Below are 23,909 nucleotides of genomic sequence, written 5' to 3' on the forward strand. Positions count from 1 at the left end.
TATTTACCTTTTAAAATACTTACCCATCAGAAACACATGAAAATGCATGGCAGAGTGCTTAATTTTTATTTTATTTTATTTTAATTAAAAATGGTTTAATTGATTTGAGAAAGAGAGAAAGGAAACATCAGTTTGTTGTTTCACTTGTTTATGCATTCATCAGTTGATTCTTCAATCCGCAGTCCGATGCTCTATCCACCAAGCCAAACTGGTTAGGGCCAGTTGATTCTTATATGTGCCCTTACCAGGGATACAACCTTGGTGTATCAGGATAATGCTCTAACCGACTGAGCTACCCGGCCAGGATCAGAGTGCTTAATTTTTAATTCAAGTGTGATACTCCTTTTATGATGTCAGATATTTACACATTTTCACATTTGAGGGTAATTCCAATAGAAGTTCTCTTTTGATTTTGTCATGTAGTTAAGATGTGAAATTCACGGTTAGAGAAGTTTCTTAGGAGTAACATTTTCTTTGGACTGAAAATGGCCTATTCATGCTAAAACCATATCTATCTTTTAAAAATGTTTTTATTGATTTTATAGAGAAAGGAAGAGAGATAGAAACATTGATGAGAGAGAGAAACATTGATCAACCTCCTGCACGGCCCCCACTGGGGATTGAGCCTGAAACCGGGTATGTGATGGGGAATCAAATGAGCAACCTCTAGGAGAATTTTCTTTATTCTAATACTCTGCAAAAAATGTTTTTTCTTCTATAGAAATATCAATTAACATGATATGAACACGTTTTTTAGATATGTGCAATTTTTCTCTGCACTCGCCTTCCTTCTATGTGGAATTCTAAAAGATTGATCCATGTTTTTTTGTTGTTTTTTTAATCAGACCTTGTCAGATTGTCAACTCAGTGCAAGGAGTATATCTCTAGGATTTATTATTGCCAATATCCCTTTTATTTATAAAATAAAAAGCCAAATCTTTAACCTCTAGCACCTGAAATTTTTATTTTGCTTCATTAGTGATATTATACTTTTTTTTATAATGTGATGGCTGGTATTCTTGTAAAAGTCTTAGAGTAAAAAGAGTAATGTTGCTCTAGCTGATTTGGCTCAGTGGATAGAGCATCAGCCTGCAGACTGAAGGGTCCCAGATTCGATTCCAGTCAAGTGCATGTACCTTGGTTGCAGGCTTGAACCTGGCTCGGGTCAGGGACCATGAGGGAAGCAGCCAATCCATGTGTCTCTCTCATATCCATGTTTCTCACTCTCTCTCCCTTTCCCCCTCCCTTCCATTCTCTCTAAAAAGCAATGGGAAAATATCTTCAGTTGAGGATTAACAACAACAATAAAAAGACAGTAGTCTTGTTAATATAGTCCTGTGTTTGAATAGGATTTTATTTCATAAATAATTTCTGGTTGTTATTTATTTCATAAATGATGAAATAATGTTACTGTTGTTTAGGTTCTTAGCTTAATCATTAAACTTTATTTAATTTATAATGTATCTTAACAATCTTAAGCACCATGTGTACCAATCCTATATAATAAAAGCCTAATATGCTAAGTGTCTGGTCTACCCGGTTGGCCATTCAACCCATCAAAGTATAATATGCTAATGATATGTAAAGGCTGCTCAACTGCTTGCTATGACATGCACTGACCACCAGGGGGCAGACACTCCAACCGGTAGGTTAGCTTACTGCTGGGGTCTGGCCAATTGGGACTGAGCGAGATTGGTTGAACATGCTCTGGAGCCCTTTTGTGGTCCCTCCCTTGCTGGCCAACCTCCTGCGTCCCTCCCTGGCCCCAATTGTGCACCGGTGGAGTCCCTCAACCTGGCTTGTACCCTCTCACAATCCAGGACTCCTCAAGGGACGTTGGAGAGCCTGTTTTGGCCCGATCCCGCAGGCCAGGCTGAGGGACTCCACTGGTGCACGAATTCATGCACTTGGCTTCTAGTAGTTTTATAAGAGAAAGGGTATTTGGGGCAGAAAGAAGGGGAAGTGATAGGGGTTTCTCTTATACATAGAGGGGTCCCACTTTGGTAAATGCTATTCTGTAGTTTGGAGAATCTCACTCCATCCATCTCTACTAGCTGTCTAGGCATTAAAGCTTTTCACTATGGGATTTATGAATGGAGTGGATACTTAAAATGTGCATAAAAGATTGTGGTTTTTAAAAAATGTGCTGCCCTGGAGTAAAGCCCCCATTTTATAACCTAGGTATAACCAGTTTATATTCCTAGTGTGTATGTGGGGTGTTATTTATGAGAAGCAAAAGAGAGGCTCACTCACAGTATTTATAAAGCATCTTTGGAGGGATGATACATTAAAGTAAGTTTTACTTGCCAGATGGTTTTCAGCCTGTCACTCAGTTCTTTACCAGTTGAACTGAGATGGAAATGAGGGAACTGGAAGAAGGTTCTAAAGAAATTGATGTACAACAATAGAGTGTTTGGGTTACAGCTATTGTGAGAAGGTGAGAGGGTGAAAGTGAAGAGGAACCAAAAGGGTTTGCCCTTCACCCCTTCTTTGGTTAGTTTGTCCGTAAGAACTCCTGGGGCCAGGGGTGGATCAGATGGTGTGGTGGAGGGGTGGTAAGTGGCTGCAGCAGGGGGAAGGGACATTTTTGTGTACATTATCTTATTTTCTGTGGAGTATCTGTATGCTAAATCATACCCAACTTGGGTAAATAAAAGTTTCCTTATAATTTAATTAACATGTTGTCAGTCTATCTGCTTCTTTTTCTTTCATTTTAATTTTGATTCAGTTAATAAGCTGCAGTATCAGTCATTTAATGATTTTTAAATCTATTATGACTTCTCTTTCGTTTACTTTTAAGCCTTAATTATTTCAAATCATTTTTAAAAAAATATATTTTATTGATTTTTCACAGAGAGGAAGAGAGAGGGATAGAGAGCCAGAAACATCAAGGAGAAAGAAACATCGATCAGCTGCCTCTTGCACACCTCCCACTCGGGATGTGCCCGCAACCAAGGTACTTGCCCTTGGTCGGAATCGAACCCGGGACCCCTCAGTCCGCAGGCCGACGCTCCATCCACTGAGCCAAACCAGTCAGGGCTTCACAGCATTTTTTAAAAATTTCTAGCCACTGCATAATTTTTCTTGTTCTCATATAAAACATTGGTCCAATTAATAAATATTTTCTAATCAATATATAATAAGGATCTTAGATAAAAATTCTTTTATTGTATTTCATTGTAGACAAATTACTTAGCGCCTCTCCCTCCCCTACCCCCTCCGTAATATTAACTGTGTAATAAAATGGAAATGTTGGGTTAAACTCTGTTTTATAAAGCTCACCGTTGTTCAGGATTCATAAATATGGTTTGTAACTCTTACAGAGAAAAGATGTTGCTGTTTTTGTTTAAAGTAGGGTTATGTCTATAGGTATGGGAAATCCTGTAGTATTCTTTGTTAGCTATTTCGGATTTGCTATAGGAGAAAAGAGAAGCGAAAAGAGAAGCCCCAGGCTCCTCAGGGGCCAATTCTGAGTTTGGAAGATGGACCTGAGTCATTTCGGGAAAGGTAGGACAAGAGTGCTTATACTAGTAGACCTTTTGTAAGCTGGGCCATAGGGCTATAGTGATGGGGTTTGCTTTGTCATTGGACCTGGCTTGGTGTCCTTTCCTCTCTGTTTCAAGTATTGGAGGTAGATTGACTTTTTAAGACACCAAGCCATACCAAAAGTTCATGCTCTGATTTATTTTACAGAGGTACATATATATTCAGTACCAGTCATGTGCCCACACCATGGAAATCGCGTGAGATCCAGACTTTACTGTTAAGGAGCTATATACTTATACCATGAACAACTAGAGATTTGTATAAGTCAGGATGTAATATATGGCAAAAAGTTTTTGGTGGTTAAAATACATGCAGTGGAATTCAGGAGTAGAAATTGAACAGAAGTTGCTGAGGGTTAAATTATTGAGGAAATATTCATGGGAATTCATAAATAACACCTTATGTTTATATAACATTTAACAGGGTGCAAAACTGTCATGTTCAATCCTTATTGTAATTTTATAAGCCAGCAGTGTAAATCACTGCTGCTTTATAAATATGAAATTATCTGTGTAAAAGATGAGAAATTGAGGCCCAGAGGAACCAGGTTTTTTGACTGAGGTTACACAGTTGGTAAGAGCAGAGCTTAGATTTCATTTATTTATTTTTCTTCATTCACTCATCAAATCTATAGACATTAGTTGCAGGTCTGTATGTGCCAGCCACTTGCTAAATTCTGTTCTGTCCTTCAATCTCATTGTTTAGTAGACCTAAATTCAGCTCTTTTAAGTTTATTAAGTCCCCCGCCCCAGTTTCCCTGAGTCTTGAGATGGACTTAGAAGGATGGGTAGAAGTCAGATAAGCATAGAGTTGAGTGATGGGCACTAGGTGAGAAGACACATAAGCAGTGTTGTGGAGGTGAAAAATAATATCGAGTGCATGTGTCTTAAGGACAAGATTTAGAAAAAGGTGTAAATAGTTTAGGTAATTGGGGATCTATAAATTTTGAGTTGTGAGGGTCAGAGGAATAAGTTCTGTGATATAAGATTGGTCAGGAGCTATCAATAGCAGCAGACAGACACTCAATAAGATTAGAAAAAACTAGATTATAGTTTCAAATCCATTACTTACTAGCTGTGTGATGTTAAAGAAATAATTTCTTTGAACCTCAACTTTTATATCTGTATGTAAAGTTCTCTGTATAGGTGATGAGTACAGTATATATTTGATTACATGTTTGTCCGATGAATGAATAAATGAAATGGAGAAAATTACATCTGCCCAATTTATTGGTTATTGCAAGTATCAGTATTTATGAAACTACTCTCTAATGGTGTTCAAAGTTTGGAAAGTTACTACTAGTAACAACTTTTTGTGTATTTTCTGTTTGTTTTTACAGCTGCTGGACAAGGCCACATAGAATGTTTGCAGTGGATAATTAAAATGGGAGCAGACAGTAATATTACCAACAAAGCAGGGGAGAAGCCCAGCGATGTGGCGAAGAGGTATCCCTATATGCTTTACTTTTTTCTTTTTGGTTTTGTTTTTAAAATTTTGCGTGTACTCTGTTATACTTGGAAATCTCTGAAGATTCAATGGGATGACATTGTCAAATGCTGATAGAATGACAATATTCAAGCTGAATAGACATTTGACGGTATATTAACTCTTTTCTCTAAAGCAGTGATTCTCAACTGGGAGGAAGTATTGTCCCCTTTCCTGGAGGAGGGGCATTTGGAAATTTGGGTTTGTCGCAATGACTAGCAACCATCTCTCTCTATATATATATAAAAGCCAAGAGACCAGAACATGCACTGGGGAGGCGAATTGGCCCGATCAGGGCCCTGATTGACACCCCTCAATCGCCCGCAGCCCCTCCCCCCCGGCCAGCCCTACCCCTGTTCGGTGCCCTTCCTTCCCGATCAGAGGCAGGGCCAGCCGGCCAACCTCCCGCGTCCCCTTCCCTCCACTGGCCGGCCTGATCAGCTCTCATTGGGGCAGGCCGGCTGGACCCCACCTGTGCATGACTTCGTGCACTGGGCCTCTAGTCACTAATATTTAGTGAGGTCAGGTCCAGGAATGCTTAAATGCAAAATGTTCTACAGGACTCAGAATAGTGGTGAATAGCATAGAATCATCCCACTCAAATGCTGGTGCCTCTTGAGAAATATTGTATGATAGAGCTAATCAAAAGGAGTCACATGGGCTTTGAAACAAATTTTGGTCTCAGGTCCTCAAGGAATATTTAGTCCATTTTTTTATTTGGTTGTGGATTTTTTTTTTTTTTTGCTTGTTTGTTTGTATTTGTTGTTGTTAATCCTTACCAAAGGATATTTTTTCCATTGATTTTTTAGAGAGAGGAAGGGAGGGGGAGAGACATAGAGAGAGAAACATTGATGTGAGAGAGACGTGTCGATTGGTTGTCTCCCAGATGTGCCCCAACCAGGACCAGAGATTGAGCCTGCAACTGAAGTACAAGGTACGTGCCCAAGTACAAGGTACGTGCCCTTGACCAGAATTGAACCCACAACCCTTCAGTCCGTGGGCCAGTGCTCTAACCACTGAGAAAACCAGCTAGGGCTGTTTTTTTAAAATTCAACTTTATTATACTTACGTTTCAAATGCTACAGTTAGTGCTGGTGTTACAAAGATGAGAAAACACAGTTCTTGCCCTCAAAGGAGCTTAGAATCTTGTGGAGAGAAAAATTATAATTATTGTAATAATCATTATTAATTATAATAATTATTATGTGTAAACATAATTATTGTTAATTATAATAATTATATTACATTACTAGAGGCCCAGTGCATGGATTTGTGCACATTGAAAGGAAATTAATTAGAAGGTGACCGGCAGGGCAGGACTGGGCAAGACAGGCTGGACACGCTCTGGAGCCAATGTCCTGCGGTCCCTCCCAGGCTGGCCGCACCTGGGGCAGTGCTGGGTCTCAAAGGGCATCTGCAGAGTGAGGAGGTGTCCCTCTGGCAGGTGGGGTCCCTTGGCCTGGCCTGCAGGGATTGGTTCGAAACCCGCAGTCCAACATCCCCAAGGGGTCCCGGAGTGCAGGAGGGCACTCTGCAAAGCTGCTATTGCTCGGCAGCTCCTGCATTGAACATCTGCCCCTAGTGCTCATTGTGCGTCATAGCTATTGGCCAGTTGGCCAGTCACTTAGGCTTTTATATATTATACTAGAGGCCCGGTGCACAAAAATTTGTGCACTGGGGGGGGGGGGGGGTAGGGGGTCCCCCAGCCCGGCCTGTGCCCTCTCACAGTCTGGGACCCTTTGGGAGATAACGACCTGCTGGCTTAGGCCTGCTCCCGGGTGGCAGAGGGCAGGCCCAATCTCTAAGTGCAGCCCCTGGTCAGGCTCAGAGCAGGGCCAATTGGGGAGTTGGGGCGCCGCCCCGTCATGCACAGAGCAGGGCGGATTGGGAGGTTGCGATGCCACCCTCAGACACGCTCAGGGTCAGGCCAATTGGGGGGTTGGGGCACCGCCCCCTGTCACACTCAAGGCAGGGTCGATGGGGAGGTTGCGGTGCCACCCCCTGTCACGCACAGAGCAGGGCCGATCAGGGGGTTGGGGCGCTGCCCCCTGTTACACACAGAGCAGGGCCAATCGGGGTTGGGGCGCTGCTGCCCCCTGTCACTCACAGAGCAGGGCCCATCAGGGGGGTTGGGGCTACGTACCCTGTCACACACAGAGCAGGGTCGATCAGGGGGTTGGGGAGCTCCCCCCTGTCACGCACAGAGCAGGGCCTATCAGGGGGTTGAGGAGCTCCTCCCTGTCACTCACAGAGTAGGGCCGATAGGGGAGTTGGGGCACCGCCCCCTGTCACACACAGAGCAGGGCGGATCAGGGGGTTGGGGTGCTGCACCCTGTCACACTCAGGGCAGGGCCAATGGGGAGGTTATGGCTCTACCCTGTCACACACAGAGCAAGGCCCGTGGAGGGGGGTTGGGGTGCCACCCTCTATCACCCACAGAGCAGGGCTGATCAGGGGGTTGGGGCGCCGCCACTGTCACACTCGGGGCAGGGCTGATGGAGAGGTTATGGCTCTACCCTGTCACACACAGAGCAGGGCCTGTGGGGGGAGAGGGGGTTGGGGCGCCGCACCTGTCACACTCAGAGCAGGGCCAATCAGGGGGTTGGTGCACTGCACCCTGTCAAACACAGAGCCACAGGGCAATCAGGGGATTGGGGAGCTCCCCCCTATCAGGCACAGAGCAGGGCTGATCAGGGGGTTGGGGCACCTTCCCCTGTCATGAACAGAGCAGGGCAGATAGGGAGGTTGTGGCCCCGCCCCCTGTCACTCACAGAGCTGCAGGGCGATCAGGGGATTTGGGTGCTGCCCCCTGTCACGCTGATCCCGGTGCCGGGAGCCTCGCTGCTCCGCTGATCCCGGTGCCGGGAGCCTCGCTGCTCCGCTGATCCCGGTGCCGGGAGGCATATTACCCTTTTACTATATAGAATAGAGGCCTGGTGCATGGGTGGGGGCTGGCTGGTTTGCCCTGAAGGGTGTCCTGGATCAGGGTGGGGGTCCCCACTGGGGTGCCTGGCCAGTCTGGGTGAGGGGCTGAGGGCTTTTTTCCTGAAGTGAGTGACTGAAGCTCCCAACCACTCCTTGTTTTCTTTCTTTTTTTTTTTTTATTCTGGGCCAGCTTTAGCTCTGAGGCCTCGCTGCTGAAAACATCGATACAATGTTGCGGTCTGGCTGGATGAATCCCGGCTGAATGAAAGCCGGTTTCTGGGGTTTTGTTTAGCTTCTTATTTGCAACATAGTACATAGTTGCTTAGAGTTGCAGCTGAGAGGCAGGCAGTGGCAGGCGGGGAACGTTGGAGTCCGCAGTCACTGGAGCAAGCAGGCCTCCCTGTTCGCTTCAGTGCATGGCTGCCGGCCGCCATCTTGGCTGACAGTTAATTTGCATATACTCACTGATTAGCCAATGAAAAGGGTAGCGGTCGTATGCTAATTACCATGTTTCTCTTTTATTAGTGTAGATAGATATATAAAGTACAGTAAGAACATAGGAGAAAAAGTGCCCAAGTATTCCTGTTTGGAAGTTGTGGGGAAGAGGTATTAATTCAGATGGTGGTAAGAGTTATGAAGGAAACTCTAGGAGGACAGAATTTATGTAGAGTTCAAGGAAAACTATTTTTTTGGAGAAGGCAACATTTATGCTGACACTTGGAGGAGGAGGAGCTATAAGAAGACACTTGTGTGTTTGAGGAACTGCATGTGGCTCAGTACTACTTGAATCTAAAGTAGGAGTGTGTGCTCTGACTGGGTAGCTCAGTTGGTCAGAGTGTCCTCCCTATACGCTAAGGTTTCTGGTTCGATGCCCAGTTAGGGCACATACAAGACTCAACCAATGAATGCATAAATAAGTAGAACAACAAATCGATGTTTCTCTCTCTCAAATCAATAAACTAAAATAAATAAAGTAGGAGTGTGTGCATCTTTTAGATGCATATGAAGCTTGAAAGAATGTAAAGACCTAATCATTCATTAAATTGCCATGAAATTTTTGTTTGTGAGTTCATGTTTCTTAAAATTTTGTCTGTGGTATTTCTTTGAAGCATTGGAGTGTGGTTTTTGTTGTACTATGTACCTAGGATTGTGATCAACTGAGGCCCACTTTATTTTTATTTTCATAAACAGCTTTATCAAGGTATAATTGCCATACAAAAAAGTACACATACTTATACAGTACAACTTAGTGAATTCTGATATATGTAGACACCCATGAAACCTTCACAATCAAGATAGTGAACATACTAGTATTCATGACCCCCAAAAGTCTTCTTGTTCTCCTTTTTAATCTCCCTCCCTCCCACTGCTGGCTTTCCTAAGCAAACACCGGTCTGCTTTTTGTCACTGTAGATTAGTTTGCATTTTTAGAGTTTTATTATGAATGGAATCATATAGTAAGTACTATTATATAGCTGGCTTCTTTAAGCCAGCATAATTATTTTGAGAATTTGTATGTATTAGTAGTTCATTTCTTATTGCTGAATATTTTTCCATCAGATGTAGAATTCTATAGTATTCCATAGTTTGATTATCCACTAACCTGTTGAAGGAGATCTTGATTGTATCCATTTTTTGGTGATTATGAATAAAACTGCTATAAATATTTACATACAGGATTTTGTGTGAATATAAGCTTTAAGTTTACTTGGGTAAATACTTAGGGGTAGTATTGGTGGGACATATGCAAAGGGCATGTTTAACTTCATAAGAAGCTGCCAAAGTGCTTCCAAAGTGACCATAGGCATTGGCATTCCAAAAGTCTCTGTTGTCAGGTTCTCTGATTTTAGTGATTTTAGTAGGTGTGCAGTGGCAACTCATTGTGGTTTTAATTTGCATTTTCCTAATAAAAATGATTTTGATTTTGAGCATTTTTTTCATATACATATTTTCCATTTGTATATTTTCTTTTGGTGAAGTGACTGTTTAGATCTTTTGTCCAGTTTTTAAAAGTGAGTTGTTTTCTTATTGTTGCTTTACAAGCTATTTACATATTCTGGATACTAGTTTTTTCCTTACATTTTTGTTTTGTAAAAATGTTCTCCCAGTTTAGGCTTGTTTTTTCAATTCTGTTAACAATGTCTTTGAAGAGCAGAAGTTTTTTTTTTTTAATCAATTTGTTCTTTTATGGATTATGCTTTTGGTATCATAGCTAAGAAATTGTCAATTAAAACAAAGTCACAAAGATTTTCTCCTTTGGTTTCTTTTAGATGTTGTATAGTTTTAGGTCTTACATTGAGGTCTATGATGCATTTTGAGGTATGCATCTAAAGTGTTCTTTATTTTTTTTTTAATATAGATATCCAATCGTTGTAGCACTATTTGTTGAAAAAGCTGTCCTTTCTCCACTTCATTACCTTTGTGTCTTTGTCCAAGTTAGTGTCCATATTTGTGTGGGATTATTTCTAGGCTTCATATTTTGTCTGTTGATCTGTCTATTTGTTTATCTTTATAACAGTATTACATGGGTGATTTAATACTATGAATATATCTGGAGTTAATAATAATTTCTGGCCCACATTTTTTTTTTCATTCATGCACCAAAAGGCTAGGTGTAAAGTGTAATGTTGAATCTGTATATAGCAAGTACTCAGTAAATGAAAGCTGTTAAATTACAACCTAGTAATAGAACTAATGATTTCTGTTAACCTTATAATTTCCTACATATTTTTATTTCTATATCTTTAATGATTTGCAGTACCTGGTGAAAGGTAAGAATATATGTATGTACGTGTGGGTGGTTATATGGTTATGGAAAACATAGAATTTGAGGTTTTTGTGGTTAGCGAGTAATTATCCTTGTCCTAAGAGAAAGCATTGAACATCTTAATTAGGAAAACTGTGGAAAAATATGCAGATTACATGCAATTACAACAACTCCAAAATCAAAGGTATACTATTGGAAGCTTCAGAGATGTAGGAAATAGCAAAGAAAATAGAAAATATGGATGGAAAGTCATTATTTTTCCATTAAATTTCAAAGCCATGTCAAGTGCTTTGGGTTGAAGAAGAATCAAATTAAGGGTGCTAGAACTATAGTTAACTCTAAAAATGGAACCATAACTAATTCTACAATCTAAATTAGGCCATCAGAAAAAGGTAGTAAATGCAGGCGATCAAATAGGGTGGTTTTGAACTTTCTGTTCAATTTAGCAGTTCTCTTTTGGTCTCCTCTTTCAGTTGGGTTTTTGCCAATAAAATGATGGAATCTGTCTTTAATGATCACTTGTCCTTAGTGTCGAATAACTGAGTTTCCCATGTACTACTAGCTGGATATAGTACATCAAATTGGCACTGATCTTCAGGTATAGTTTTGTTCCTTTACTGAATGGGTGGGTTCGTGGCATAATGTACAAAGTGTAATTACTTAAATTAAGTTCAAACTGCAGTTTCAATTTGAAAATTGTGGTTCTTGTTCATTGGTGATTCTTTTCTACAGGTTTGCCCATTTAGCAGCAGTAAAGCTATTAGAAGGGCTACAGAAATATGATATAGATGATAATGAAATTGATGAAGATGATATGAAGTGTTTTATAAGACATGGTGTTGAGGGAAGCACTGATGCTAAGAATGATTTATATCTTAATGAGTCGGATAAAACAGATGCCAGAAGTAAGTGTGCCAACTCTGTTGTGATTGTTCTTTAAGAAATGCCATAGCCATTGTCTTTCCTCCAAATTTGAAAATTATCCTAAAGATAGCTATTATCTACAAAGTAAAATACTTTCATTTTGGGGGGAACCAGAACTAGTATAATTTTGGTACTAGGGGTTGTTGAACATATAAAAAATGTAAGACATGATCTCTTTCCCTCAAGGAGGAAAATGTTATATAAGAGGAAACATTATTTAAGTGGATCATAGGAAACAGGAAGAGACATCCCAAGGATTTCCATGGTTAGTTGGCAAGTGATTTTTACAGATAATAATAGCAGCAAATGTTTATTGTCTACAATGTGCCAGATACTGTTGTAGTTATTGGAGAAACAGTGAACAATATAAAATCCCCAACATCACCCAGAATTTACATTCTGGAGATGTGGTGGTGACAGATAATAAGAAAATAGATACATAAAGAAAATAAAGTAGGTTGGTGCTATAGATAAGATAACCATTAGAGGAGCCCTCTCTAAGGGAGTGACATTTGAGAAGAGACCTGAGCCTGTAGATGCCAGTAACCTATTCCGCTCCACCCATCAAGTTCACAAGCAACAATGTGTCCAGGTGATGTCAAATGTCCTTAGGGGAGAAAATCACCCCAGGTTGAGAAGCACTACCATACAGGATAGAAGGTTCGATAGTTGGAGAATAGCTAAAAGCTGCTCTCAACACACTTCCCTCTCTCAGTATCCTCTTGCATAGATATTACAAGTAACTAATCATAAAATTTGGGAGCTGGGCTAGTTATTGTTTTTAAATAAATGAAGCATATTTCAATTTTTCTATTTTTTGTCATATCATAGATTATGCATGGTCCTGTAATATACCACTACTCTAAACCACTGCTAGTCTTTAAACTTCCTTGTTCATAGTATTAAAAGTCATAACAATCTGATACATCCTCCAAGAGCAGGAGGAGAACCCTTCATTTAGGTTTATCATTGCTTGTTCATCCAAATATTATTTACTGATATTTATCCTTCTGTGTGTATGCCACCTCCCTCCACCTCCTCCCCAAACCACACAGACACTGGCTTTAGAGGAAGAATAGGCTACAGGATGAGCATCCTGCCAGCACCTGTCTAAATTAGGTTTCTATGCAACTCTGTCTTGCAGTGAGAGCCTATAAGAAAATTGTAGAATTGAGACACCTCCTGGAAATTGCTGAGAGCAACTATAAACACTTGGGAGGCATAACAGAAGAAGACCTAAAGCAGAAGAAAGAACGGCTGGAGTCTGAAAAGTAATGTCCTCCAAACTTTAATGGTTTCTTTTTAGTTCTCTCTCTAAATGCCATGTGAGGGTTTGTTGACCAACAACTTGTTTTGTTATCCCCACCAAAGGGCATAAGAGTCTATCCTGTTTTCCTCCTAAGTCCCCAGATGGAGAAGGTATTAAGATTTTTGTGTGTGTGTGTTAAAATACACATAACGCCGAAACCGGTTTGGCTCAGTGGATAGAGCATCAGCCTGCGGACTGAGAGGTCCTGGGTTCGATTCCGGTCAAGGGCATGTACCTGGGTTGCAGGCACATCCCCAGTGGGGGGTGTGCAAGAGGCGGCTGATCGATGTTTCTAACTCTCTCTATCTCTCTCCCTTCCTCTCTGTGAAAAATCAATAAAATATATTAAAAAAAAAGAAAAAAAAAAAAAAGAAAACCCAAGACTGAAAAAAAAAAAAATACACATAACATAAAGTATAGCATCTTAACCATTTTTAAGTACAATTCAGTAGTGTTAAATAGATTCACATTTTTGCACAACCTATCTCCAAAACTCTTTTCATCTTGTAAAATTGAAATTCTGTAGTGTTGTTGTTTTTTTTTTTTAGATCACAGCTACTTTGAGCTTTTCAATCAACATATCTATAACCATCCCTATCAAATTGGACTGCTTATTTATGAATCTGAGGCCCAGGGCTGTGGTACCTCATCAGAGGATGCTCTGTGTCCAGAGGCAGTGAGCAGTTGCATCCTTTACTCCCTGCTCCCTAAGTTGGCTCTCTGCACATTTGGTGCCTCTCTACTTAATTAATGGCTGCTGGAATAGAGGATGCCTAGTGCTTATTTCTTCCCACTGCCTCTCTGCTGTTGGTCTGCTTTTCAGAATGGACAGGGAACAAAGGAAGACAGGGGAGAAGACTTTTAATCAAAACTTGGGTCTTGTACAGAGGATTCTCCTTTCTCCGCCCCCTCCTTTGGTTGGGTTTCTTTCCCTCAGACTCTTAGGACCTCCCGCTTCCCTTTTCTCTGTTTTCTTCTGAATATAGACTCAGTAAGAGGTCTGGTGAATGCATTCAGAGTAATATCTAAATCTTTGATAAGGGTTAATATGTTATCCTTCCATGGGTATTTGGGAATTTGAGTAGAAGACAAAGCTTTAAGCCAAAATACTCTTCTCTTTCAGTGCGATTTTAGAGACTAGGAAACTGGGGCAAAATTTAAAATTTTTTAAAAAACCAGGGGCTTTCTTGATGACTCACAGACACCAGGGAGGTGAGGGCATGAGTGTGTGTGTGTGGGGGGGGGGGGGAGGGGGGCTTAATGGGGCGATAAGGACACATATGTAATACCTTAATTAATAAAGAAAAAAATTCTTTATTATTTAAAGTCTTACATATAGTATTACATATGTCTTCTTTTCCCCTCATTGACCTCTCCCTGGCCACTCCCACCCCCCAGCACATGCCCTCATCCCCCTACTGTCTGTGTCCATTGGTTATGCTTACATGGATGCATACAAGTCCTTTGGTTGATCTCTTACTCCCTCCACGCTCCCCTGCCTTCCCTCTGAAATTTGATGGTCTGTTCGATGTTTCTCTGTCTCTATATTTGTTCATCAGTGTATGTTGTTCATTATATTCTACAAATGAGTGAGATCAGGTGATATTTATCTTTCTCTGACTGATTTATTTTGCTTAGCGTAATGCTCTCCATGTCCATCCATGCTGCTGCAAATGGTAAGAATTCCTTCTTTTTTACAGCAGCATAGTATTCCATTGTGTAGATGTACCACTGTTTTTAATCCACTCATCTGCTGATGGGCACTTAGGCTGTTTCCAAATCTTAACTATTGTAAATTGGGCTGCTATGAACATAGGGGTGCATATATCCTTTCTGATTAGTGTTTTGATTTCTTGGGATATATTCCTAGAAGTGGGATTACTGGGTCAAATGGGAGCTCCATTTTTAATTTTTTGAGGAAACGCCATATTGTTTTTCCACAGTGGCAGCACCAGTCTGCATTCCCACCAGCAGTGCAAGAGGGTTCCTTTTTCTCCACATAGCTAGTACTTGTTGTTTGTTGATGATAGCCATTTTAACAGGTGTGACATGGTATCTCATTGTCATTTTGATTTCCATCTCTCAAATGATTAGTAACGTTGAGCATATTTTCATGTCTCTTGGCTTTCTGTATGTCCTCTTTTGAAAAGTGTCTATTTAGGTCCTTTGCCCATTTTTTGATTGGATTGTTTATATTCCTTTTGTTAAGTTGTATGAGTTCCCTATAAATTTTGGAGAGTAGGCCCTTATAGGATATAACATTGGCAAATATGTTCTCTCATGCAGTGGGCTTTCTTGTTGTCTTGTTAATGGTTTCTTTTGCTGTGCAGAAGCTTTTTATTTTGATGTAGTCCCATTTGCTTATTTTCTCCTTAGTTTCCATTGTCCTAGGAGTTGTATCAGTAAAGATATTGCTATGACATTTGCCTGCTTTTTTGCTGTCTATGGATTCTGCTAAGATTTTTATGGTTTCCCATATTACGTTTAAGTCCAAATAAAAATGGCATAAACAAGTACCTATCAATAATAACCTTAAACATAAATGGATTAAATGCTCCAATCAAAAGACATCGAGTGGCGAAATGGATAAGAAAATATGACCCATATATATGCTGAGACCCACCTCAGAACAAGGGACTCACACAGAGAGTGAAGGGATGGAAAAATATCATTCAGGCAAATGGAAATGAAAAAAGAGCTGGGGTAGCAATACTTACATCTGACAAAATAGACCTCAAAGTGAAGGCCATACAAGAGATAAGGAAGGCCACTTCATAATACTAAAGGGATCGATACAACAAGAGGATATAACTCTGGTAAACATATATGCACCCAATGTAGGAGCACCCAAATACATAAAAAAAACTTCTGGAAGACATCAAGGGAGAGATTGATAACAATACAGTCATAGTAGGGGACTTCAATACCTCATTGGTATCACTGGATAAATTCTCTAGACAAAAAATCAGCAAAGAAACAACAATCCTAAGTGACTTGCAAGATCAGATGGACTTAATCGACATCTTCAGAACATTTCACTCCAAAACTACAGAATATACATTCTTCTCAAGTGCACATGGGACATTTTCAAAGATAGATCACATATTGGGACACAGGCAAAGTCTCTTCAAATTCAAGAAGATTGAAATCATATCAAGCTTCTTCTTAGACCACAATGGCTTAATATTAGAAATAACTACAATATAAATAATCAAAAAAATTCAAACACTTGGAGGCAAAATAGAATGTTATTAAACAATGATTGGGTTATCAAAGAGATCAAAGGAGAAGTAAAAAACTTCCTGGAAACAAATGACAATGAAAACACAACAACCCAAAATTTATGGGACACAGTGAAAGCAGTCCTGAGAGGGAAGTTCGTAGCATTACAGGCCTATCTAAAAAAAAAACAAGAAAAACTGGTAATAAATTACCTAACTGTACAACTTAAAGAATTAGAAACAGACCAACAACAAATGCCCAGAGTGAGCAGAAGGGAGGAAATAATGAAAATCAGAGTGGAAATGACATCGAGACCAAAAACACAATTCAAATGATAAATAAAACCAAGAGCTGGTTCTTTGAAAGGATAAACAAGGTTGATGAACCTTTAGCCAGATTTACCAAGAAGCAGAGAGAGAGGACCCAAATAAACAAAATCAGAAATGAAAAAGGTGAAATAACAACAGACCCTACAAGAATACAAAGGATTGTAAAAAAATACTATGAACAACTCTATTCCACAAACTGGTCAACCTAGAAGAAATGGACATATTCCTAGAAAAATACAACTTTCCAAAACTCAATCAGGAAGAATAAAAAAATCTGAATAGGTTGATAACTATGGAGGAAATTGAAGCAGTAATCAAAAAACTTCCAGCAGGGAGAACCAAGATGGCGGCATAGGTAAACACCGGAGTTTGCTGCCTCGAACAACCACCTCAAAAATACAACTAAAAGATGGAAAGGACATCATCCAGACCACAGGAAGGCTGGCTGAGTGGAAATTCTACAACTAGAAGGAAAGAGAAAAGCATACTGAGACTCAGAGGAGGCGCAGTGTGGAAGGAAAATACTAAGGTGCGGAGTGCATGTGGAGCGGGCTGGTGGCTGAGGGCGCGGTTGTTGTTTTCAATCGGGAGGGAGTCTCAGGCTCTGAGCTCCAGTTCCAGGCGAGTCTCTAGGGACCCAGACTCATACAGGAGAAGCGGGACTATCTGGTATCGGTCAGAACCCAAGGGCAGCTTTCTCGCCCAGAGGCTTGCAGCGATTACCAGGACACTGAGAAGCAGAGCCTCTGAGGGCAAGACTGAGAGCAGCCATAACTTCTAGCCCCGCCCTGTTGATCCCATGGGACCCACCCCGCCCAAGCCCTGCTGGGAGGCTTTTGCTGGATAGCCTCATGCAAAGGCTAGATTAGCACCTCCCTAGAGATCCAGGAGCCAGGAAGCCCAGAGGTCAGAGTGGGACCATCCAGTTTGCAGCTCCATGGAACCATAAAAGACACACTCAGGGGGCAGACTCAGTGAGCACCAAAGCCCCATGGAAGCAAGTCTTGCCCCAGAGGGGTGTATCCAGCACAGAAGTTCTCCCACTGCAGACACAGCTGATTCTCACAGCCAATTGGCCTGGAGGTCAATTCTTCCCAGTGATAACTACAACAATCAAGGCTTAATTACAACAAGACTGTGCACAAAGCCCACAAGGGGGTGCACCAAGAGTGTCTACCTCAGGTAATTGGGACACTTAGCACAGAAAGGCACTCTATCGACACAGCGAAGCATAAAAAATGCCGAGACAAAGAAACAGGACACAAATGACAGAAATGGAGGAAAGCAAACTGCTGGATATAGAGTTCAAAACCACACTTTTAAGGTCTTTAAAGAATTGTCTAGAAGCCACCGATAAATTTAATAAGGCCCTCAAAAAGACTGGTGAGACCGCCAATAAATTTAGTAAGGCCCTCGAAAAGACTGGTGAGTCCGCCGATAAATGGTAAAGTATTGTGCACCTATGGATGAAGACAGTGGGTGGGGAGTGAGGGCGGAGGGTGGGGTGGGAACTGGGTGGAGGGGAGTTATGGTGGGAAAAAAGAGGAACCAATGTAATAATCTGAACAATAAAGATTTAATTAAAAAAAAAAAATTCCAGCAAACAAAAGCTCTGGTCAGATGGCTTCACAGGGGAGTTTTACCAAACATTCAAAAAAGAATTAAAACCTATCCTCCTTAGACTATTCCAAAAAAATTCAAGAGGAAGGAACCACTTCCAAGTTCTTTCTATGAAGCCAGGATTACCCTAATCCCCAAACCAGATAAAGGCACTACAAAGAAAGAGAATTACAAGCCAATATCTCTGATGAACATAGATGCTAAAATCCTCAACAAAATTCTAGCAAATCAGATCCAGCATTCCATTAGAAAGATCATACACCATGACCAGGTAGGGTTTATTCCAGGGATGCAAGGATGGTAAAGTATCTGTAAATAGAAAAAACACACACAAAGCAAAGCAAAAGAAAACAAAAGAAGTTTAAATCAATTCATGCCATTTCTCTGCTCAGATCCTCCAGTGGCTTCCCATTTCACTGAGAGTAAAAGCTCTACTGGATTCGTTTTACCTCTCTGACCTACTATCCCTTTTATACTTTAAACTATTCCAACCACATGGCCTCTGGTTTTCTTGCAGGTCACCAGGCATACTTCTGATGTAGGGCCTTTACACCCGCTCTTCCGTGTGTAATGCCCTTCCCCTGGAGGTCTGCTTGATTATCTCCCTCATTTCTTTAGAACTTTGCTCAGAAGCACCTTCTTAGTAAGGCCTTCCCTGCCACTGTGTATGAAGTGTTAATGCTCTCTTCAACAACATTTTACATGACCCTTTCTTGCTTTATTTTTTCTCCCTTAGCATTTATCAACTTCCAACATACCATAATTTCTTATTTTCTTTCCTGTCTGTCTTCCTCCACTGCTAAGGCAAGACCTTGAGGGCATATTTGGCCCATTTGGTTTACGGCTGATCCCCAGTATCTAGATCAGTTTTGGTTCATGTAGCTTCTCAATACATATTTGTAGAATACAGTGGGGCCTTGACTTATGAGTGTCCCGACTAACGAGTTTTTCGAGATACGAGCCGTCTCTCGGCCGATTTTTTGCTTTGAGTTGCGAGCTAAAATTCGGGTTACGAGCCAGCTTCAGATACCCCACCACTAGTTGGCGCAGTGAACATCACAGTGAACGCCACAACTTCAGCCCAGCATCACGTGTCTCATTCGTTCACTTTTGATTTGACATATGAGTAATTTGAGTTACGAGCTCCATCACGAAATGAATTAAATTCGTAAGTCAAGGCCCCGTTGTACAGTTGTTTTTTTATTTGCCTTAAATACAGTGCACGGATGCTTTTCACTCTTACCAAAATCATATTTAGTTCATATTGGAGACTGACTGAAAACAAAATCTGTTTTTGACAGGACTATCCAAGAGCTGCAGGGCCAGCTGCAGTATGAACGACTGCGGAGAGAAAAACTAGAAAGTCAGCTGGATGAGTGTCGAGCAGAGGTGGATCAGCTCAGGGAGACCCTGGAAGATATTCAGGTCCCCAGTTTCATGCCGGCGGTTAGTGTCCTTCTTAACACATTGATCTTTCTCAAGAAGTAGTATACAAGAGTAGTGAAGAGTTTAAGTTTTGGACTGGGGATATCTGGATTTGAATCCTGGCAACAACCCTTTTTTGGTTTGAACAAATCATTTAACTTTGCCTTAGTTGTAAACTGGAGGTAATAATTTATATTTTCTAGAGTGTTGTAAGGTTTAAATGAATATATGTCTATGTATATTCCTTCATATATCTATACTAATAATAGACAAATATGTAAATTGACCATCCCTCCACAACACCCACAGCCAATCAGGAGTATGCAAATTAACCTGACAAAGATGGCGGGCCTGGGGGCAGGGTGGGATGCGGTGGGCGTCCCCGGGACCCCAGCCACTCCGAGCCTGTGGCCAGTGCATGCGCATGCCGATGCCGAGTGGCCAGGGTCCCGGGGATGCCACTGGAGTGTCTGGTCCTGTCAGCCTGGCCTGGGGGCAGCTGAAGTTCCCAGAACCAAGAGTGCAGGGAGCACCAGGAATTCTGGGAATCATAGTTCTGGTGGCAGCCCCTGGACCCAAAGCAGAAGCCCACAGCGCAGGGAGCACCAGGACTGCTGGGAATCATAGTTCTGGTGGTAGAAGCATTGCAGGATCTCTAGACACTAGAGCAAAGTGAGCCTGGAGCAAGTTACTGTTGTGGGTGGGGGATGGAGGGAAAGCAAAGGTGAGAGACATAAGTAAAGTCAGAGTGTTGAGGAAAAATTAAAAGGAAGATATCCTGAACTTCCTGAAAATCTCCACCAATGGAGCAAAGAAAAAAAAAGACCTCTATTATTCTGTGAGCACCAAACCAAATTGGGTTGGGGTCTCAGATAATTCGCTCATATGATTGTAAAGACAGACAGAAACTCCCGGATTGGAGAGGACTCCCCTGAGGGCTCCCAGATTGGAGAGGGTGCAGGTCGGGCTGAGGGACCCATCCCCATGCATGAATTTCGTGCACCGGGCCCCTAGTCTATAATGACCTTCCAGATGACCTTCCAAATGACCTTTCAGATGAAGCCAGGACTGCGAGGGAAGTCTGAGTCCCAGGTGCCAGAGGGAAGCCCGGGTCCTGGGTGCCAGAGGGAAACCGGTGCCGGCAGCCGGGGGAAGGAAGGCCTACTCTTGCATGAATTTTGTGCATCAGGCCTCTAGTACACACATATCTACATATATATCTACATATATATTGGTTAGAACAGAAGCCTGGTTCATAAATGTGCAGTGTTCTTATTATTGTACTATATAAGGAAAAAATATTTGCAGAGTAATCAAGAATTCTAAGGCAATTAGAGAGTATATGTAAATATAAATTAACATTCTAAATAGCCAAAATAAAGTGCTTTGAGTGGAATCCATGTAAGAAAGCATCAGTTTCTCAAAAGAGCAATTTTAAGAATAGAAAGCCAGCATGGAAGTTGTCATAGTATCCCTTTGTTCAGATTACATTTGTAACACTTACACAGTTCTTACACATATTATCACATGTCATTTGATCTGCCCTCATTTTAACATCTGAGGAAACTGAGGCTCAGAGAGTGGAGTTGTCTAAATTCATACAACTAGTTATGGTGGGATCAGTATTCAATCTCTAACTTTTGATTCCATAGCCTTATCTCTTCATAATTCCCAGCTGGAACTATGAATTTGGAATTTGGAATATAGGAAAATGCTTATAGTTATAGATGAAAAGGACAAATCTCTAGAAGGAAGCTAAAAAGAAACGAATATTGAAACAGATACAAAGAACAAATACAGGAAAGCAGGTGGAGTATTTTTATAATTGAGTGACAGCGTCAGCAGGAAACCCAGCGGTACTTGTATTTCAGGCCATCTGGTCTCAGGAGAAGAGGCAGAAAGTATATTGGGGAAACTTTACCATTGCTCCCTTCTGTGAGTGAAGACAGTCATGATGTGGTCCTTGTGGACAGCTCATGTGACATAGTGTAGGGATTTGGGTACGTTACATATTTTCCTTTCATGGGAAATTTTTTCTTCAGTCACCAAGGGTGAGTTAGTTCTGTTCCAGACCTGTATCACCTCAAACCTTATCTGTAAGGCAAACTTCTTGACACTGTTTTATTTTACTTTAATCTAGAGTTGGAAATATTAGCATCATTAATTTTTTTCTTTTGGAACAAATAGAAAGATAAAATGTGTCTAGGGTAGAAATCTTACTTGGTTCTCTTTTTTTGTCATTTATAGGAAGATGACTCTTCTTTTGAGTCGAGCAAAGAGAAGAAGCGAGTGAAGAAGAAAGTGTCTTCTGGGGGCGTTTTTGTGAGAAGGTACTAATCAATGAAACGAATTTAAATAAACTTGCTTGATTTCTCCCTTTTATTTAAAAATTGATATGTTAATATGTTAAACTCTTCTCAGGTTACTCTGATATACAATTTACTCCAATTCTTAAGGCAGAAATATGTTAATAACCTCAAAGGAATTGTTAAAATTACATGTACTCAGTTGTATTTCCCTCCCAATATATCCTCTTTATAGTTATGTAGGCAAGTCAAGATTTAGATTTATGAGTAATTAATTTAGCAAATATTCACATAAACTTTAAAACATAATATTGCCCTAACTGGTTTGGCTCAGTGGATAGAGCGTCAGCCTGCGGACTGAAGGGTTCCAGGTTTGATTCCGGTCAAGGGCATGTACCTTGGTTGCGGGCACATCCCCAGTAGGGAGTGTGCAGGAGGCAGCTGATCGATGTTTCTCTCTCATCGATGTTTCTAACTCTCTATCCCTCTCCCTTCCTCTCTGTAAAAAATCAATAAAATATATTTTTAAAAATAAAATATAATATAATATTAAAGTTTCCAAAGGAATACAATTCCAGATGTTACAATTATGATAGATATTAAAAATTATTAAAAATTCTATTATAGCCCTGACCAGTTTGGCTCAATGGACAGAGCATTGGCCTGCGGACTGAAGGGTCCCAGGTTCGATTCCGGTCAAAGGCATGTACCTTGGTTGCGGGCACATCCCCAGTGGGGGGTGTGTAGGAGGCAGCTGATTGATGTTTCTAACTCTCTATCCCTCTCCCTTCCTCTCTGTAAAAAATCAGTAAAATATATGTAAAAAAATTCTATTATAGCTTCATAATAAAATTATGTTTCTCTTATTTTCTAGAGAGTACCTTACTACTAAGGTACATGTGTTTTTTGTTTTGTTTTTTAACTTTTCAAGTGACTTGACTTTTAGAAAGCATCTGGACTTGGGAGAAAATACAATATAAGAACACTAAGTTTTAGAAAAGACCAATTTTGCAATAACAACCAAATATCTCATTCAGGAAAGTTTTACAGAAATGAAGACCAGTAGTTGTAAAAGGATTTTAAAAAATACATAATGTGTGCTTACTAAGAATACCCATGTATATAACTTGCTTTAAAATTCAACCATTGTTCTGTCTTGCAAGCTCTATAAGAAAGGAATGTAGAGACAAGGCAAATTGGGAAGAATAAAAAATACATGGTTTTATTAGTATTTTTCCCCCAACTTAGCTGACTAAGAAAAACAACTATGGAAGTTCTGACTTCAATTCCCTCCGTTTTCCTATCTGACCCCACTCCTTGACCTAGAAAAGTTTTGTCACTCTCCTGCAGCAATTGTCTGGATCCTGCTTCCCCCTGAAGATCTGATGGCTAGCTTTGGGCTTCATTGGCAGCAGCTTCTTCTTCTTCTTTTTTTTTAATATTTTGTTTTGTTGCTTAAAGTATTACAAAGGGTATTACATATGTCTCCTTTTTTCCACCCTTGATCTTTCCCCAGCCTCTCCTACCCCCCAGTGTCTTGTGACCATTGGTTATGCTTATATGCATGCATACAAGTTCTTCGGTTGATCTCATACTCCCCCCAACCCTCCCCAGGCTTCCCACTGTAGTGCTCAATGCTGCTGTGCCTCTGTATCCATTTTTGTTCATCAGTCTATAATGGTCCTTATTATCCATAAATGAGTGAGTTTATGTGGTATTTTTCTCAGCTTCCCAGGGGCCGTCTCAGTCTCACAGGGGCCATCTCAGCCTCACAGGGGCCGTCCCAGCCTCACAGGGGCTGTCTCAGCCTCATCGGGGCCGTCTCAGCCTCACGGGGGCCGCCTCAGCCTCACGGGGGCCGTCCCGGCCTCATGGGGGCCGCCTCAGCCCTACGGGGGCCGCCTCAGCCTCACGGGGGTCGTCTCGGCCTCACGGGGGCCGTCTCAGCAACACGAAGTTTGGCATCTGTCCTTTGTTGGGCGGCTCTTTGCTGGACAAAATCTCCAGGCGTTCCTGGTGGCTGAATATCTGGTATGCTTGCTTGGATTTTG

The 23,909-nt window shown here is 41.2% G+C and overlaps 1 protein-coding gene across 3 annotated transcripts in view; it reads left to right on the top strand.

The window, feature by feature from the left end:
- ANKRD42 (ankyrin repeat domain 42) overlaps positions 1 to 21,912 on the top strand; it is a 52,775-nt gene extending 30,863 nt beyond the window's left edge. For all 3 annotated transcript variants that reach the window (XM_070425728.1, XM_070425730.1, XM_070425729.1), the window contains 5 exons: positions 4,886 to 4,991; positions 11,456 to 11,628; positions 12,792 to 12,918; positions 19,429 to 19,573; positions 21,800 to 21,912. In XM_070425728.1, the coding sequence (XP_070281829.1) occupies positions 4,886 to 4,991; positions 11,456 to 11,628; positions 12,792 to 12,918; positions 19,429 to 19,573; positions 21,800 to 21,889 (641 nt within the window). In that variant the 3' untranslated portion in view covers positions 21,890 to 21,912. The remainder of the gene's footprint in view (positions 1 to 4,885; positions 4,992 to 11,455; positions 11,629 to 12,791; positions 12,919 to 19,428; positions 19,574 to 21,799) is intronic.
- Positions 21,913 to 23,909: the final 1,997 nt, after the last annotated feature.

Source organism: Myotis yumanensis, unplaced genomic scaffold (assembly GCF_028538775.1).
Source record: "Myotis yumanensis isolate MYYU_CA2020_CCGP unplaced genomic scaffold, mMyoYum1.0.hap1 SCAF_10, whole genome shotgun sequence".
NCBI classification, from domain to species: domain Eukaryota; kingdom Metazoa; phylum Chordata; class Mammalia; order Chiroptera; family Vespertilionidae; genus Myotis; species Myotis yumanensis.